At 45.4% G+C, this 19273-nt stretch overlaps 1 protein-coding gene across 11 annotated transcripts in view; it reads right to left on the minus strand.

The window, feature by feature from the left end:
• Positions 1-19273, minus strand: part of ADGRB1 (adhesion G protein-coupled receptor B1) — a 378079-nt gene that overhangs the window by 33725 nt on the left and 325081 nt on the right. For 8 of the 11 annotated variants that reach the window (XM_075124906.1, XM_075124905.1, XM_048841795.2 and 5 more), the window contains 3 exons: positions 15870-15936; positions 8979-9064; positions 2264-2362 (listed from right to left, as the gene is read on the minus strand). In XM_075124906.1, coding sequence (XP_074981007.1) covers positions 2264-2362; positions 8979-9064; positions 15870-15936 — 252 coding nt within the window. The remainder of the gene's footprint in view (positions 1-2263; positions 2363-8978; positions 9065-15869; positions 15937-19273) is intronic. The other 3 variants (XM_048841798.2, XM_048841797.2, XM_048841796.2) reach the window with 1 other exon arrangement.

Genomic DNA, 19273 nt, shown 5'->3' on the forward strand with positions numbered 1-19273 from the left:
CACCATCATCCCAGATGCACTCTGCTCTCCAGGGGGCCTTCTGGTCTGACAGGTGATGCCTGTGCCAGACTGAAACATTGAAATAACAAGGCACAGCTATTCCTTCTCTGCCTTTCTCCACTAACCACCGCAGTCACTGCTATAGTCTGTGTCAGAGAGGAGCCAAATCTAGATCTGCCCCATGCAATTTTCATCCAAAGGCCGCAATATCAAAGGGCAAAGCTGGCCCCAAACCTGGCATTAATGACTTGAATGCCCAGCATAATGAAATATTGATACCAACAAGAGGCATGGTCAGCTACTCCAGGACTTTGACTCGTTAACAGCCTTGTTTGCAAGTGATTTGGCATGGGCAAAATGATAATAATGAACCGCAGAACCAAGTGGATGATGGGAGTGGGGTCGGGGCCAACTATACAAATTCTTCTTCAGGTGCTCAGATGTCCTTTATCAAAGGCAAGATCACAGGAAACAAAATCTTGCACTGAAATTTACTGATTTTGTTATTCTGTTGCCAGGGAAACAAGGCATATATACATTCTTTTACTAAGTCCCTTCTGATACTTATCAAATCAATTAAGTAAAACGAGAAGCTCTCAGGCTCAGCAGGAGATGGTGATTTCCAACTCCCCTGTAAAGCCATTTTAAAAAATTTGAAAATGAATTAGATCATGATTTTGTAAAGGAACACTGTCAAGTAGAATAGGACAATATATTCAAATTTGTTTAAAAGAAGGAGTGTGGCTTACAAAACTTAATATGAATTACATTTTTATTCCATGAAATATATCATTTTTATTAATGATCATATTTTTTGCTAGAATTAAACATTCCTCTTCAGTGATTGGAAACTGAAATGCAACAATGTCATGCTAATTCACAAGAATTGGTACGTGAAACTCACTAGAAACACACAAGTGTCACACCAGTGCAGTTTCACCATCCAAGCTGGTGAACAAAGTAACACAGGATCAACAATGAAAAGTAAATATGATTTTTTTAATCCTCAGTTTCAAAAATCTAAACTGTCAATAGAGTTGATTGAAATTTTTCATTCAAATTATTTTGAAGAAATTTTGTCATTTTTCAAAAATGAAAATTTTCAGAAAACCTTTTTGATTTCTTGAAATATTTCAGTTTTTCAAAGTTTTTCAGAAAAAAAAATCACTTTTTTGGTTCGTGTTTTCCATTCAAAATTTTGATTGGTTAGTTTAGTCAAATGATGGGGACTTTTCAAAATCAAAACCATTCATTTTTGAAAAAAAATCATTTCAAAATCGAAACATTTCACTTTTGACAATTACAATCAAAATGAAAAAAAAAAAAACCAAAACAAAATCAATGCTGAAAATAGCACTCCAGAGAAACTTTCAAAAAACGAAATCCTGATCCATTAAAAAAACAGCAGAACAAAAACATCCCTGAGTTCAAGATTTTTTAAAATTTCAACCAGCTCCGGTTAGTATCAAAATTATGGCATTTAACAATAGTTTACGTTGTCACTTGACAGTGTCCCTTGAACCAAAGGCTTCTAAATCCAGTTCAAACTGCTCCCTGCTTCTATAAGACTCTGTGCCGAAGAACATGCAGCGAACCAGGGGCTCTGTCCTTCGAGGGGATGTGTACTCTTGCATGATCCAGAAAAACACTTAGTCTTGATTCAACAAAGACTTCAGTATATGCTTAATTTTAAGTAGTCTGTCCCACTGAAGTCAATGGGACTGAAGCACATGCTTAAGTGCTTTACTAAACTGGGGCCTAAGGGCTTGAGCCTGGGAAGTCCTATGGCCTGTGTTAGGAGACCAGTCTACATGATCATAGTGGTCCCTTCTGAATTTAATTTGTGCATCGATGAGCTATTAAAGTCAATGGGAGTGTTGCCATCAAGAGTCAAGCCCCAAGTGCTACGTTGAATTTGGGGCTGTAGATATATGGTCAACTTTAAGCATTTGAATAGTCCCATTGACTTCAGTGGGGCTAGTCACCTGCATTACTTTAAGCACATACCAAAGTGTTTTGCTGGAATGCTCTGCGCCCGGTAGGGTCCAGTCTACCCTAGGACTTTAACTCTTGCAGGCCTTGTACCAGGGACATTTCAGGAAGCCTACACTTCTAACTTCTTATGGCCCAAGGGGATGGGAAGGCAGGAGGGCGGGTGGGACATGGGGAGAGAAAACAAACGGGGAATAAAATGAAAGAGGGAAATCAAATAAAGAAAGCGAGAAAGAAAGAAAGAAAAGAAGTTGAAATTAGAGGAACTAACATGGCGTTACTGGTGGCTGTGGCCGAAACTTCTGCGGAAGAAACTACTCCACACTTGGAACATTTGAGCGTCATGCCGTAAAGAGGCACTGCCATCTGACTGCAATTAAAATCAAAAGACTGAAACAAAACAAAACACTTTGCTTGTGAACACAAACGAAGAAAGGAACAGAAAAGAAAAGGAAAAAAAGGAACCAACCAGCCACACCACACCCAGTTTGAGCAAGGAGATCAAAAGTCAGGAAGGAATAAAACTCTCATCTGTGTCATTCCAGATGCAGGGAGCCAAGTCAAGAGCTGTGCTGGGGTCACTGATGTGGGTGGAATCGTGTTGGGAAAGGTTCTGCTGGGCTCAGGGCGACCTCTGGTGCCGCCATTGGTGGTAACCTTTTACTGCATGTTTTTATTACCCTCCCAGGCCTGCTTGCGTGCTCTTGACCTTGAGAATATTTTCTCTCCCCCTCTGTCCTTTGTGTTGTTTTTGCTTCTGGGCCCGGCTGCGGCATGTTGCACTTGAAAGGCAAGAAGTAGGGCTGGTGGGACCAGCGCTGTGTTGGCTTATTTTGTTTGATGAAGCAGAGTGAGGTGTAGTTGAGATGCTTTTTCCACTGTCCCTTCTGCGTTAGTTCAGCCAGCGGGCAAAATGCTTTAGAACCATAGAATATTAGGGTTGGAAGGGACCTCAGGAGGTCATCTAGTCCAACCCCCTGCTCAAAACAGGACCAATCCCCTACCTTCCTAGCAGCAGATGGTGACAGGAAAGAAACAAATCATTAGTGACTCAGGGCCAAATTTATAAAGGTATGCAGAGGCCTAACCATGCCTAGTAGAATTTTCAAAAGCACCTAGGCACCAAGTTCCCATTGAAATCAACGGTGCCTAGGCACTTCTGAAAATTCCACGAGGCACCTATCTGCATTTTTAGATACCTAAATACTTTAAAAATCTGGCCCTTAGTCCCTGATTCAGCAAAGCAAAGAAGTCCATGGTTATGTTTAAACACATGCTTAAATCCTATTGACTTCAATGGGTCTTAAGCATGTACTTCACATTAAATGCTTTGCTGTTTAAACGCTTTGCGGAACAGAGATCGGATTACTGATGTGTGTAAGGTTAACCACGTGCTTGAGAACTTTGCTGATTCAGGGCCTAAATCCTTCCATAAAGGGAGATGGAACTGCAGGCCCCACCAGGTTGTTTCCTTGCCTCCAGCAAGGATCCTCTTTTAGGAGTCGTCAACGCCTAGCTCTGGGCCTTGCTCATAAAAAGGACGTGTCTGCACAGAAGCCGGGGGTGGCGGGTGTAATTCCCAGCAAGGGTAAAGGTACACATGCTAGCTCACATCAAGCTAGTGCACTACTAAAAGCTAGGTAGCCATGGTGGCCTAGGTGGCAGTGGCTCTGGCTAGTGGCCCGAGTACATAACTAGGATCTCAGACAGGATTGTAGTCGGGCGGCTAGCCTGAGCCACCGTGCCCATGCCGCAATTTTTAGTGTGCAGCTCAGTCAGACCTAGTGTGTGAATCTACCCAAGTCGGGCATTACACTTCCCAGCTGCTGTGCAGACATCCCATACAGTGTAGGCAATTATACATCCCAGCTGTTCTGTCCATGTATCCAGAGAGTGATGGCACTAGCCTGAGAGACAGGTATTTGAGGGCACACACAGAGGTTTGGACACAACACCTGGATTTAATAAAGCCAATAAAATTGCTTAACAGCAGAGAGGGTGTTATCTCACTGGCAAGAGACAGCATGATATTCACCCCTAGTGGTTTGGATTGCACCATTGGTGAGAGGCAGTTAGCTAATTCCAAATGCAAAGTGTTTGCAAACTCACTTTGCCTTGAAGGTGGACTAGACAAATGTCTTTCCCTAGCTTTTATAACTCTATATTCAGTCTAAAATACAACAAAGCACATCACCGTGAAAACCAGCATATTATTTATGGTAAAAAAAAACAACGAGGAGTGTTGTTTTTGTAGATACAGACTAACACGGCTACCCTTTAGTATTTATGGTGTGTCCAATGGTCACATGGGCTTATTACTTAAAAGGTTACTGGACAGTTTTTAATCAGCTGGTATAACATAAGCCATTACTTCCTTCAGAAATAATGACTTGTAGCTAAGGTATCTCACAGCTATCACAGCCTTGAGACAGAGAGAAAATTAGCTCCTGGCTCCATTGGGTGTGGGTGTATAAATATATGCATGTCTTCTAGAAAGTGTGCTCCAAATTCATGGATAGAGTAAATCCTGTGAAATTGATGGAGTCGCACCAGGCATAAATTTGGCACTGTGTGTGCCTTGCTGAGACACATCCACTGAATGACCCTTGAAAAGGTGCTTTCTCCCCAGATTTCCATTGTGGGCCACAAGCAACAGGGAACTGTAAGGAGTAAAAAATGCAAGATCTAACAAGACATTTGATGGGAACCTCTGCTAGGAAGGACATAAACATAAGTGACAACACATCAGCTAGAGGTGGAAAGAGGTCTGCTGTCATGTGTGCACGCACAGCTGGGGCGAGTAAACACAGAGACAGGTGGTTCATATTCTGGTGTGTGTTTTGTGAGAGAGGGGCTGATTGTGTAGTCCACATGTGTCTATTGTTGGGGGAGGGAAGTATGTGCAGTACAGCAAAGGAAATAATCATAGTGAATAGTGAATTTATCTTCTTTTTCTGCTTGCTAAAAGACCACAAGCTCTTCCAGAGTATTCATGAGGGCCTGGATTGTGATGCATTTATTGACTAGTACCTGAAGCCGTGAGTAGCCTGACTGATTTCAGTGCCACTCCTTGTGGGGGAAGGTACTACCCAGTGTACAGGAATCAAAATCTGATCCCATTTTAATGTATTTGACATCTTTACAATTGTTTTGCTTGATACTCTGACAGCAGATACTCACAATTCAAGCTGTGTTGTGCCTGGACACAGGACCACACACCGGTAAAACCCAACTGCTGAACGTCTGCGGCAAGTGACTGCAAAACGGATAAGACTGGCCATAGGGAACCGATTGACAATGCGGTGTGAGTATTCACTGAAAACATGATATGCTGGTTTCCCCAGCTCCAGTGCACAGGGTGTTGATGTACATGCACAGCCTGATTGTGAGCATTGATCTGGCTATCTATATATCTGCACTCATGGTTGTGCTATCAGGCCCCGATCCTCAAAGGTACAGAGGTGCCTAACCCGCATTGAAATCACTGAAATCAGTGGGAGTTAGTGCTTCGATATCATTGCAGATCTGGGCCTAAGCACCAACGTGTGTGGTATGCGGGTGAGGTCATTACCGTGAGAAAGTTGACATTTGCCAACAATATTGACACAATAATCACAGTTATTTCCTATTCTAAGTATAGGGGAAAAAACGGTTGTATCTCAGATATCATTGTATGGTGACTGTTGACTTGTTAATGAGAACTACTGTAGGTTAGGGATTGTTTTGGGCTCATTATAGTGTCACATAGCTTTCTCTCCTACAGCAAACCATACTTCTTGCCTCTGCTATAAGAGAAACAGAATACACTGGCGATACCAGTTCCCCTCCAGGGCACAAACACAAAGATCTCCAGTGCAGTTACTTGTCTTGATGGTCTCCAGAATTACCTTCCAACACAGCTCCCAAGCCCAGACTGTAAGCGGCTGGCTAAATGTGACACAGTTCCCTGAGGCATTTCAGGGTTCTCAATGGGTGTGTTTCAAAAGGAGAATGAAACTGGCAAAATCGTTTAACACAGAGAACGTTTAAAATCACTGCACGCACACACGCACACATGGAAACGAAAGAGGATAAAAGAAGAGAAGGGGGGGGAACAACAAAGAACATCAGAAAAAAAGGGTGTTTTTCTTTGTCAGTTTTGTTTTCAAAGTATAACTTTCAGTATGATCAATAACCAGCTAGCATCTTTTAAATACGGACTTTCGGGTGTTTTTTGCTCAGAGAGAGAGAACGTGAGACAATAACTCTCTCCTCTGCTAATCCAATCAATGACTTATCTGAACATTCACTTTCAAGTATAGTTATCTGGCTACAGACTCTTGTTCGGGGTTAAAGTATTTTCTCTAGTTCTTTCTTTGGAGAGGAGGCAATAAAGCACCCCCTTTTAGCAGCAGCAGTGTGAGGCAGTACACTGAAGGTTGCTCCCCAGGTCCCTCTTTTCCAGCCAGCAATAAGGGATGGTGCACTTGCAGTCTTTTCCTCTGTTATACAGGTATCAAGCCACTGATGTCAACAATTTACACTGGCGTGAGAGAAGAATCAGGGGCCTGATCCTCAGCTGTCACTTATCAGCCTAGCTCTCAATAACAATATTTTTAAAGAAACGCACTGACTCCCCACCCAGAGGAATTATCCTCCAGCAGACAGGGTGACTGGAGGTTTTAACATCCCTGCTCTTTGCCTCTCTTCTCTGCCACCTTTCTTCCCAAAGTAAAGCCAGAAAAAAGGTGCTTATGAAAATAATCAACAGGGCTGTCTAACTGGAAAGACTGTCCTTGCAGGCAGGTTGCCAGAGAACGTCTCACCTCATTTCACCGATGACCTATTCCATTTGGGAGCCTCAATAGCTTGAATCAAAAAGTCATTTTTTAAAAAATCCTTTTATACCTTGGTGAGGATTAAAAGCCCTCCATTGCACGCGTGTGAGTCAGGCGTAACAACATTAGCCGCTGACTGCAGCTGAGTTACAAGAGTAGAATCTGTATTCTCGCTGTATATTTCACCACTGCAACGACACTGGCATTTTAAGGCATCTTCAGGCCCAAGAATCCTGTAAAATCCTTTGATTTGGAAGGGAGCTAACTGCACGGTGAATCAATGGTAAAGATCATGGAACTTGCACCAATTCCACTGAAATTAACACTTAGTGATCATGGTACCTGCTTACTGGTATACAATGAACGACAAGCTGATGGTTTGGAGAGAAAAGGTGGGTGAAGGAATATCTTTTACTGGACAACCTTCTGCTGGGGAGAGAGACAGATCTGAAGAAGAGCTCTGTGTGGCCCAAAAGCTTGTCTCTCTCACCAACAGACGTTGGTCCAATAAAAGATATTCCCTCACTCATCTTGTCTCTCTAATATTCTGGGACTGACATGGCTACAGGAACACTGCTAAGCTGATGGTTTAACAGCCTTCAAGATTAATGTCCTTCCCTGACAGAATAAGGACAGCAGCACCTCTCCGCCCACATTGCTCTGTGTCTCTGACTTCTGGGGAGTGGGGCGGGGGTGGGGAGTGTGCCTGGCGTGCTCATGCTCCATGGCCCATGGACTTGTTGGCCTCGCTGGTCTTCAGTACTACAATCAGGAGTAAAAGTCAAGACTCTTGACTCTTACAATGGTGCCTAATCCACTAGATCCCAGTGGATCTCAGGCAATGACCATCATTTATGAGCCCTGATTTATCCACCTCTACAATGGATATGTTAATGTGGCATCTACTTAATTCCCAGGGCTGCAGATATAGTCAATCCTGTACCTTTCCCACCCACCCCTTGTGAATCCAGTTGCCTCCTCTCTCAAGTTTTTACAATAGGCTCATCACTGTGGTATTTAGGCACCAACACTCTCGCCCCCTTGCTGCAAGCGACATTTTCAAAACTACAATGGCACCTCGGATGGTAAATCAGAGACCATCAGCCGACAGCAATGCAGGAATGGAGGTGGGCGTTTGTGCTCCTCACTGGAAGTACTGGAAGGATAGGGGGCAGACAGTCTGTACATGAAGGGCACAGGTAGGGCTGCAGGGTTTGGTGTGTTTACATTATCAGAGGCGCTGCGTTGCACTGCTTTACTTCTGACCTGGTTTTAGACAGACTCTCTGGGGACTGTGGGCCGTTTTCTGGCCCCTTCCTCAAGTCTGAGAGGTAGCACAGGCTGCATGTCTGGCCCGGATGCTGCCTTGCGTGTGTGAACTAACTCATCACAAGGGAAAAAATGGCCCAACTGAAGCCAGTGGGACAAATCTGATTGTCTTCAGCGGAAGCAGGGGTTGGTTCTAAGCCAGCCAAGCGCTGGCATGGTATTTAGGGCTCTGTCTGGCAGCCCACAGCGATACCCCCTGAAATCAAGTGAGTAAGGGCTGTGGGAGCTGGCTCCCAAAGAAATCGAAATACCTTTCAAAACAAAACCAGGGGGAACTGCAGTGTAAACAGCCTCTGGGATACCAGTCTCGCTCTATCATTCTCTCTGCCTCTCTCTCTCCAACATGGCATCTGCCCAGCCCGAAACATATGTGCACTCAGAAAGCCAGCAGGGCCCATTTCTGTGAGGCCCTGAGCACCCTCATTTTGGCAGGCGTTGAGGGTGCTCAGCACTCTACAGGATGCATCCTCCTTGCCTTTATTCCCCCTGCACCTCTCCCCAGCTTGCACCACGCGCCACACACTCACGTCCTTCTCCTAGCCAGCTGGTGTCGCAGGGAGTTAGCACTAAGCGAGGCTCTTCCTAATCTTTGCTGGGATACGTCAGCCTGGGCCTGAACGTCTGACCCCCGGGCATGCTAACACAATGCTGCGTCTCACATCTTTTGTCTCCGCTGCACCCAGCGGCAGAGCAAAAAGATGATGCTTCTGTTGTTGTTTCAAATCGGTCTTTTTCTGCATGTGGGTTTTTTTTCCAGTCCGTCTTTCCGCTCTCTGTCTGGTTATTGATCATGGCATTTTTTATTTTCATTCTTTGCTTAGATGTATTGATAAGGCATACCCTGCCCGTTCCTTCAGTTTCTTATCTGTTATCCCATCTTTGGATACAAGTTTGTTAAAAACCAGAATGCCAATAACCATGTTCACCTGTTGAAAGAAAAATAACAGGTTTGTTTTTAAACAGCTCAGGACGGACTCAATAACACAAAAACGTTTGGTAAGGTTGGCACATGAACATCTACTCCAGCTGACCAGTAGTCATCCCCTTACCATACCCTCTTTCACCCCCCACCAGGCCAGTGGGTTTAGCAATACCCGGTGTAGCTGCCTGCAGATCTGAGAGGTCACTGTGACTCAGGACAAGATTGCAAAGCGGTCAGATCATTGCACGAGCATTTGAAGCCTAATGGGCTTTGAGTGACGAACGCTCAGAGTCTAGAAATGAAAACACAGGCAGCCAAATTAGCAGGGCAGTTCTGGGGACTGCACAAAGAAAAAGGCAAATGGGAGAGGAGTCAGGGGCTGGGTTTCAGGGGCTTTTCAGAGTCACCGACACAAGCTAAAGGAGCTGCTGCAGCAATGGCAAGGTGAGACCATGCAGTGCTGAGAGTCTGCCATTCTCACCGCCCTGTGGTTCTGCTCAAACGAACTCCGAGACGTGGCAAAAGCAGCCATATTCAGGGCAAGGGGGCATGGCAATGATATAGCTACCTTAGCCTTGCATTGGCTTTGGGGGATGATGCAGTTGCCAAGGGTGGAGCCTGTGCTAGCCATCTGTTTCCAAGAGGTGTTAGAGCAGCGGTTCTCAACCTGCGGCCCAATCAGCACAGAGCTGTGGCCCATGGGACATCCTCAGGGCCATACAGGCAGTATTGGACCCGACCCACAATGGTAAATAGGTTGAGAACCACTCTCTTAGAGGATGAGTCCTGCCTTGAGTGCAGGGAACGGACCTATTGAGGTCTCTTCCCCTCCTACACATCTATGAGAGGGAAACACATGGTCATTTGGCATGATTGGTCAGGCTCAGAACAGAACTCTGCTGACCACACTCAGAGCTGTGGACATACACCATTGCGGTGCGTGTGTTTCCACTTCTCTTTTATCTGGAGAGTTCAGACCACTTATAAAAGCATGAATGAATGTGTGTGCTGATCAGACATATGGGGAAACCGTGACTGAAGCAACAAGGACCTCCTGGAGTTCAGATCTCACAAGGTGAAGCCAACTCCCTTCGCGGTCCTGAATGCACAGCAGGACTCACTGCTGCAAGCTGCATTTCTGCAAACACCACTGGGCTTTCAGCAAGCGGTACGGAGATGTGAATGTGCCATCGTCACACAGGTATCGCTCAGGTCACAAGAAAATGCATTAAGGGGACAGGAAAGGAGGCCGCAACCATGGTGGAAAAATGACACGATCCAGATTTTGTTGCCATGGTGTCCTAATACTATTCTGCAGCTCCCCACATGCTCAGGTTAGAAATCCCACACATGGGGCTTTTCAGGAATGGAGGGCCGAATCCAGAAGAGATGTGCAAGGGGGGCTAGTTACACATTGGCATGCGAGGGGGAGTCTAAGTGATTAAGGCTAGTGGCGTCTGAGGGGACAGCTACACTTCAGTCTGCAGGTGTGATTGCAGCTTCCTTGAATAACAACAACAGTGAGGTCACGGCAGCATGGGCGGCAGCTACCTGCGTATGTACCAAGCCCTGGGCTAAATCAAAGCTAGCTCAGGTATATCTCCGTGTGCTGCAATCACACCTCCTGACTGCAATGGAGACATACCCTGAGCGCATGTCTAGAGGCAGACTATGCTGGTGTACAGTGCACACTGCAGGGCAGGAAAAAGACGTACGTCACACGGCCTAACCCACCCTACAGTCTCCTTTAGACATTCTGAGATTTAGAATCACCTCTGCATTTGACCCACTGGCTTCAGCAGGAGCAAGAAGAAGCTCACTGATGGGACCTCACGGCTGGGAATGAACCAAGAAGCTCCGAGGGGCTCTTTGAAAATGTCGCCTGCATACTCCCACCCTCCTACTCTAGCCAATGGAATTGCTCAGCACCAGGCAGTCTCCAGCTCTGGATTTATTTCCTAGAGACCCTGCTAGTGGCACAGAAGGCCAAATGAGGCATTTGGGGCTTTCTAGGGTAGACAATACAGGGTCATTCAAAAACAGTCCTAAAAGCCGACTGCCTCAGGCCAGTTTCCACCTAAAGGCATCAAATCCACAGGCTAAAAGAAAATCCTTCAGGGTTTTCAGCTAAAAGGAGTAGAAGGGAGAAAAGTCCGTTTGGCCTGAATCCACTTGCCTAAATCCATTAATCTGTAAAGAAAAGAGAGGGCTGTTTTCATTGATTTCCAGTTGATCCAATAGCACCGTCCAATGATGTGAGCTAACAGTCCATTAAATAAAAGCCTGGTTTGGTTACTCGGGCAAGCAGTCCCATCCATGCCAGCTGGTCTGCTCGTGTCAGTACAGGAGGCAGAATCTGGAGTGGTCGGACTTGATTCTCTCCTGCCTGGAGCCTTGCATGTAAATGACACAGGCAACCTTGTCCTTGCATTCTGCCATGGCAGCCCCTGACAGTCGCATGGCACAGGTGTAAATGACAGCACCGGGGGCACGGAAGAGCAGAATCAGGAGTTTCTTTTTCTGAGTTAGGAAACTACCAAAAAAGCCAAGAAAAAGTCGACCAGAGGTGAGTTAGCTGCATCCCAAGAACCTAAACCACACTGGAACTGTGCTACCAAACGTTGCTAAGAATGGGAAATTACATTTGGGCCTGGATCTTGTTTGGCTAGTATCCACCATGAGCTAGTTTAAATGATCATAGAATCATATAATAGAATATCAGGGTTGGAAGGGACCTCAGGAGGTCATCTAGTCCAACCCCCTGCTCAAAGCAGGACCCATCCCCAACTAAATCATCCCAGCCAGGGCTTTGTCAAGCCTGACCTTAAAAACCTCAAAGGAAGGAGATTCCACCACCTCCCTAGGTAAATGATGGGGGAAGCCCAAGCCCTGATACAGCTACAGCTTTGGCTCTAGTGCAGCAAGCAGGGACCAGTCAGTATAAGAACGTGGGTGAACCGCAGTCTGATCTCTTTTGCTATCGGTTATTTACTTTTCCTCCCCTTGAGGAAACTGCTGCTGGGGTTGGATCAGCTGCTGGGTCACCTGATTCTGTTCCACAGATATTAATAAAATCCAAAACCACTGGGTGCGACTGGCCGTGAGAAAACTCTGATGACCCAGAGCCACTCTGAGCAGTACAGCCAAAGATCACTGCAGGAAATCGATCGCTGGTTGAGCACAGCACTGTGGGTGTGTTCTGCTTGCTGTACCTACTTGGTCTGCTAGCGTGTGTCCCCAGCATGTCAATAGGTGCGAACTGCCTGACAAGTGTAAGGAGTGTATTCTGCCTGAAACACAGCTGGTATATTCAGAGCTTTCTCCCTGCTGGCAGTTGGTAACACAGCAGCGTAACAGGTACACTTCTCCTGGAAGTCGATGGAACTTTTAGCTGCAACTCAAAGGCTCGTATGCAATTCCATGGTAAATCATTTCTAATCAATCGTCTCCAGAAACATCCATGTTATGTAGTGTAACTCAGTAATTGAATCAATAAAAGATATTTCAGCAAATAAAAATCATAACCGTGTTTCTTCGCAAACACACATTGGAGTATGGCAGTGGCCTGCTTACAAAGACATCCACTCTTAATTACATGCCTCATAACTTCCCCTCTTTATCTCTGGGATGATGTCTAGAAATGAATGAGCAAGTCTGAGATCCAGCCATTGAGATAACCAGAGGAAAGAAGCTGATGATTATTCTTTGTCTCATGTTAGCCAAGCTCTGAGTGTCTGCATGCAGAAATCCACTACCACAAACCACACTTCCATGCAAGGAAGTATCATCCTAGGGTTCACCTCAGATCAGGTGAGTGAAACTGACTAACATACTGAATTTAGCTTTGGGAGCTTGGCAGGATTATAGGCTCAGGGTCATGTCATGCCTTTGTTCTTCCATTGCTGATGTCAACGAGAGATGCACGTGCTGCTGGAGATGACCCTAAGAATAGCAATGGCTATAAAGACATTTTCAAGCCTAAATATAGAGTTTGATCAAAAGAAGCAGGACAAAGGAGGGATGGTCTTATTGTCAAAGCGCAGACCTGCAACTCAGATGATTGTGGTTCAACTCCTGGTTTGGCTACAGACTGCCTGTGTGACCCTGAGCAGGTCACTTACTCTCTCTGAGCCTCAGCTTTCCATTTATAAAATAGGGAGAATACTGCTTCCTCTTTCTCCCACCCTTTATCTGTCTATTTAGACTGTAAGTTCCTTGAGGCAGAGACTGTCTCTCACTATGAGTGTACAGTACAATGGGTTCCTGGCTGGGGCTTCTTGGTGCTACTTTAACACCAATAGTGATAATCGGTACGTCCACATGGGGGTACAAAACCCACGGCTGGCCCAGGACAGCTGACTGGAGCTCATGGGGTTTGGGCTCTGGGGCTGAAAAATCGCTGTGTAGAAATTCAGGCTTGGGTTGAAACCCGAGATTTGGGACCCTGTGAGGATCCAGCCCGAGCCCGGCCGTCTACACAGCACTTTTTAGCCACACTGCCTGAGCCTAATGAGCAGAATTCAACTGACTTGGGTCATTTCTCTCTCTGTAGACATACACAAAAAGAGAAACCACCTTGGGGGGCCGGAAAAGAATAAACAAGGAGAAAGGGAATGTGAACTAATGGAAGATCTACACAGCCAGAGAGAAGCTTGGAGTAATGGTGATACCTGTATTGTGAGCTCTCAGGAGCATTGCAATATATAGTGCTGTTCTTAAAGCCTCATCTCATGGAGTCATGTGATCACATGAGAACAGCAGCTTTGACTTGCAAGAAAGTAAATTTCTAGCTGTCATGACTGCAGGGGAAAAGACTGAAACCGTGAACCCTAAAGGCTCAAAAACTCCAAGGCAAATAAAAAGAACCTGACTTCTTGTTTCTACAAGAGACTCTCATGATTTCTGAATGCTTTGGATTGGCAGTGCTGAGGTAAACCAAACAGGGGTTTCTCTACATCATCTGGACAGTGAGGAGGCTGAATTTACAGGCCTGGCTCTTTAAAATTCCTGCTGCCCAGCAGAGAGAATGTATTGAATGCACTGAGCTCAAGAAGACACTCCCTTTCTGGAGGCCGATAAGGACAGGACTGTAGGTGGTTGGAAAGGGAGAATAATAAAAGAGATGTACGGGGAAAAAGTACTATGCTTCTGTTTTCAAGTCAAATAGAATCCCATTCTAAGAAAAACTGGAGGATTAAGTTCCCTTCCTCCCTAGTGTCTTGTTCATCAACACAGCAAAAGCAAATTGGCTGGAGGAGTGACAATGACTCCAGTTTCTCTGGATATTCCAAAAGTCACTTCCTACCCACCAGGGATGTGTATCAAGTATGTGTAAGTGTATAAACTTATCTTGGCCACCAAACCATATTAAAAATATGGTACAAGGGCAAGTGATTGGCTAATCTGAAAGCACTTCTTCTTCTTGTTCTTCTTCCCTGTATCCCATCAATTGGCATCAGGTCACTGTGCAAGCATCTGCCATCTTCATCTGCCCATGGAAGTATTAAGGTCCACCTGCTTGCCATCTTCTTTGATGGAATCATCCATCACTTCCTCAGCTTTCCTTGGGGCTTCTTTCCTGCCACCCACTCCTGCCATGTTATCTTCACCAGGTCCCCTTCATTTGTCCTTGGCATGTGTCCAAATCCGCAAAGTCACTGCACTGACACTGTATCATACTATTATTAATTAGGATTGACTATAAGAATAATTTGCTCTACAATAAAAATGACCCCAACTGCAACATTACTAAGTAAAGCCCAACTGATCCTACAACCAATGAGGCATATTGTGCTGGCTAGTGTGTATATCGGTGTACCATTGCCCTCTATTGAATGTAATCTGAAATGCTTGACTGTGTGCCATAGGCCCTATACTGCTAGCAACTAAAAGAGAGTCAAATTTCCTTTTGCCTAGCTGTTAGAAGCCTATTCTAGAGCAGGATACCCTGAGTTCTATTTCCTCCATCATTATGAAATTACATAGGGCCAGGGCACGACGCACAGTGATGTCCTAGCAGGCCACAGCTTTGTCATATTTACTCCTGTCTACATGGGATTGTTCCGTATGCCCATGCAGTGAAAAAAAGCGAAAGCTTGATTTGTAAAGGAACATCAAACATTGCTAAAATCCCAACTCCCAGAGATTCTCCAGCACCCAGAAGGCCTTTGCAGCCCCTTTGCCTGAAAGCAGGCAAAGTAACTGGAAAGTAACCACAAATTCTCTTTATGAGCATGGTTTAATTTAGTTTAATGTAGCAGTGGATCTCCCCTATCCATGCACTCTGGATCATACTGTGAGCTGAAAGCAAAGGGGGCTTGCCTAATGAGCTGCACAGGACCTGTTCAGCACTGTCTGACCACTGATTTCAAGAGCTTCATTTAGCCTCTGAAAAAGAAAATCCCCTGCATGCACTTCCAGTCTGGAAGAGTGATCACATACACACTGGCTATACTGACTTAGCTTGGTCCGATCTCAATGGGGAATGGCAATTTTTAAAAGAGGTTGGCAGGATTTCCCACCACTGCCCTGCGATTCCATCCAGTTCGGGCCACAACATGGCAGCTTTAACCAGCTTGGTTCTAAAAGGAGGCTCAGAGTTGATATGTTACATTTCAGAGCCAAATTGGTCAGCTGGTGCAAGTGGCATGCTTAGGTGCTAGTGAAATCAGCACATTTCTGGCCTCTGATGTTTTTGTTTTTTCCTACAGGGTTGTTTCTCCTGAAGGGGAGATAAAAAGGAATGCAGGGGGGAAGGGAGTGAGGAAGGCACAAGGGAAAAAAGAAAACTCTCAGGTGAGAGTAAATACCAAAACGACTGCAGCCGCTGGTCCCACGAAGGCGTAGAGAAGGCCTCCTTCTAATGACAGCCAGCAGCTGGAAAACAAGGAGAGAGAAAAGAAGTTACCCAAGCGGCACTGTCACCCCAATGGCCAGCATCGCTGCAAAGGGGGCTTAGGCCTGAGAAAATCACAGCATGTCCCAATAATACCATACACAGAAGTTCTCCCTTGAGGCTGTTTGTTTGCTTTGTGCATTACACTTATCATGGATGGTATAACGCCACAGACTGGGCAGTACCAGTGCTGGACATATAACTGTTTTGTTTTTTTTTCGGTTCACTGGCAACTCTGAAAAGTCTGAAAAAAATTTGTTTCAAGTTGACCTGAAAATGAAATTTTTGGCCAATCAATAAGTCTAAGAAAATGTGTTTGGGACAGAACCGATGTTTTGTTTGACCCGGAATGTGACGTCTGAAGTTCTTTAATTTTTAAAAGGAAATTTTGAAACAAAACGTCATTTTGAATTGAAAAATGGAAATGACTCATTGAAAAAAAATGTCAAAATGAAACATTCTGATGTTTTCAGAGTCTTCGTTCTTCCCAATGCGAACAAGTCAGCAAAGCTGACAGGAATTGCTAAACATTTCAGTGTTGTTGAATCTGCATTTTTCACAGAAAAATCGTTTCAGCCAGCAAACGGCGCCCAGCCCTAGTCAGTGTCATATGTTTATGTACAGTCAGTTTCATTTCCAGCTTCTCAGGGACTAGCACAAAGTAATCTAAGCTCTGTGGATTTGTCTGCAAAAAGGTGTTTGTTGAAAAATGCTTGTACTGAAGTAAAAGAAAATCCATGCCGATTCATCCCACATTCTGCAAAACCCATTTCAATATTTACAAAACCCCATGGGCCAGATTTTGCCATTGTTCTACTCAGCCGGGCGGGAGAGCAAAAAGGAGAAAACTGCCTTCACCTCACTTCCTTGCCAAAATAAGATCTGCCTGGATCTTGGGTCCAGGATGGGCACACGGTGCAGCCCTTGATCTCCGGATATTCCTGCTATGAACAAGTTGGAGGAGGGAGGCAGAGCAGGTGGGGGGAGCCTTGGCAGTATCCCCATTATTGGTCTGTACAGAGACCAGCACAGTGAGGCCCGGATGCTTGATTAGGGATCCTAGATGTTCCAATACTACAAGTAATAAACAAAACCTGGATTGGTGCGGGTACCAGAATTAAAGTTTCATGATTTCAAAATGTCTTTTTATTCTGAATCGGAATGAAACATTGACATTTGGAATTTCCCAGGAAAGGAAATTTTCAGAAAAATTTCATTTCAGGTCCACCAAAATGTTTTGTTTCAATTTCGACTTGTTTTTATTTGACGTTATAATTTACAATATGACAAAATAAAATTTGCAATGAAAGATCAAAACTTCTGGAGCACTTCAACCGCATCAAAATGCTTCACTCCGATGGTTTTTTTAAATGAAATTTTGCTGAAATCGACGCATTCCCACAAAACATTTCTATTCCATCAAATCGGCATTTTCCGAGGGGGATGACTGGTCTGTCGGAAAATTTTCAACCAGCTCTAATAACAATGCTAAGGTCCAAAGGGGCAGAAAGTGGCTCTCCATCAAGGGCTGCAGTAACTGACTTCCTTCTTGCGTGCAAGAGAGGGCAGGGGAAGGACTGTGACCCAAGGACGCCTGAGTCCTCCTGCCTCCCAGAGCTATACTTCGGACGATGTCACCTACACCCTACGTTCTGCTCAATGCTGTGCCTAGAACTCAATAAAGCCCTACCTTTGGGACCTGGTTCCCAGTGCCATCTTTAAACAACGGGGAAAACGGTGATTGAACAGAGCAGCTTGGAGATGGAGGAACGCAGTGATCTGCTAACCCGCCGGCCTGAGCGGCAGACGAGGCGGAATGCCTTTGAGTGATGGAACTGACAGTATTCAGTCCCGCGCTGCAATTAGTTGTGAGGATTCAGACTGACAAGGGCTTTTGTTCCCTTCACATCCCTGGCAGCCCCTCTCCTCCCTTAGAATATCAGGATTTCTGAAGGGAAATTCACACATCACCAGGCATTGTCCTTCATCCTTTCTGACTGCCTGGACCACTGGATAACAGTGCCTAATTGAAGCGCTTTTGTGCAAAGCTGTCAGATGTGGTGGCTGATGGCAGAGATGTGGAGAGGGTGAGGCTGGCTTCTGCAGTGATTCCAGGCAGGAAACTCCGGAGAAGGTCATTAGCCTAGTGCAGCGATTCTCAGCCTCTTCTGTATCAGGATCTTGGGACTCTATGAAGCCCATTAAATTAATGCAAATAGCTAACATTTCCAGAACACTTTTCACTGAAGGATCCCAAAGTGCTTTACAGATAACGTACAGAGGGAATCTCTTCAATACCACTGAAATGCAGCCATATCTGGGGTAGAACAAGCCAGCATTTTAGCAGCACACAGCAATGCCATGCAACTATTTAGGACAAGAAGTGAAAAATATCCTTTGGAGTTAGACGCTGTCAACCATTCATGAGTAGCAGTCAGACAGAGAGCAGCTGTTCCAGGCATTCCCCGAGACCACTTCATGATTTATTATAAAAAGAAAAGGAGGACTTGTGGCACCTTAGAGACTAACCAATTTATTTGAGCATGAGCTTTCGTGAGCTACAGCTCATCGGATGCAGTGAGCTGTAGCTCACAAAAGCTCATGCTCAAATAAATTGGTTAGTCTCTAAGGTGCCACAAGTCCTCCTTTTCTTTTTGCGAATACAGACTAACACGGCTGCTACTCTGAAACCTGTCATGATTTGTTATGTGTCCGATCCTTTTCTGAATTCCCCAAGAGCCGAAGCAGGCCTCAAGTGGTGCTGCGACCTTGCGCTGGCCCATTGTACAGAAGTGGATTCAACCTGTAAGTCATTTCCGGAGGCACAGCTTGTTGGCCAGAATGCAGTGGGTCTCATGCCAGCATCCCACAGCTGACGTGTTTATAACAGAAGGGGTGGAGATGGGAATCTGAGCTCTGCCACAGAGGTTAATGTGGAGTGCTCCCCACCTACATTATGGCTTCTTGGTCATTGGTGAACTGCACAGGCACGGAGGCCTGGTACCGTGACACTACATGGCATGAAGCAGGACATTTCTCAATGTCAGGCTCTTTCTCAGCACCAAGAGGAGCATTGGGACGCTAAGAAACTTGGGGGGGTTCTCTCTGAGATACTTGGAAAAGTGTCCTTGAAGCCTGGCAATTGTACTTCTCTAAGCATCTGCATGCATGTGAACCCGCTGGTGAGAGTATAACTGGTCCTCCCTCAGTGCTGATCCACAGAAGCTACGCGTTGTTGCAGCCCACAGCTACCGAGTTTGGTTCTTTAGCTCACACTGTAGCAGCTCCTGCTTCTAGCTCTAGAGGTCCCCAGTTCAA

This window comes from Caretta caretta, chromosome 2, assembly GCF_965140235.1.
Source record: "Caretta caretta isolate rCarCar2 chromosome 2, rCarCar1.hap1, whole genome shotgun sequence".
NCBI lineage: Eukaryota > Metazoa > Chordata > Testudines > Cheloniidae > Caretta > Caretta caretta.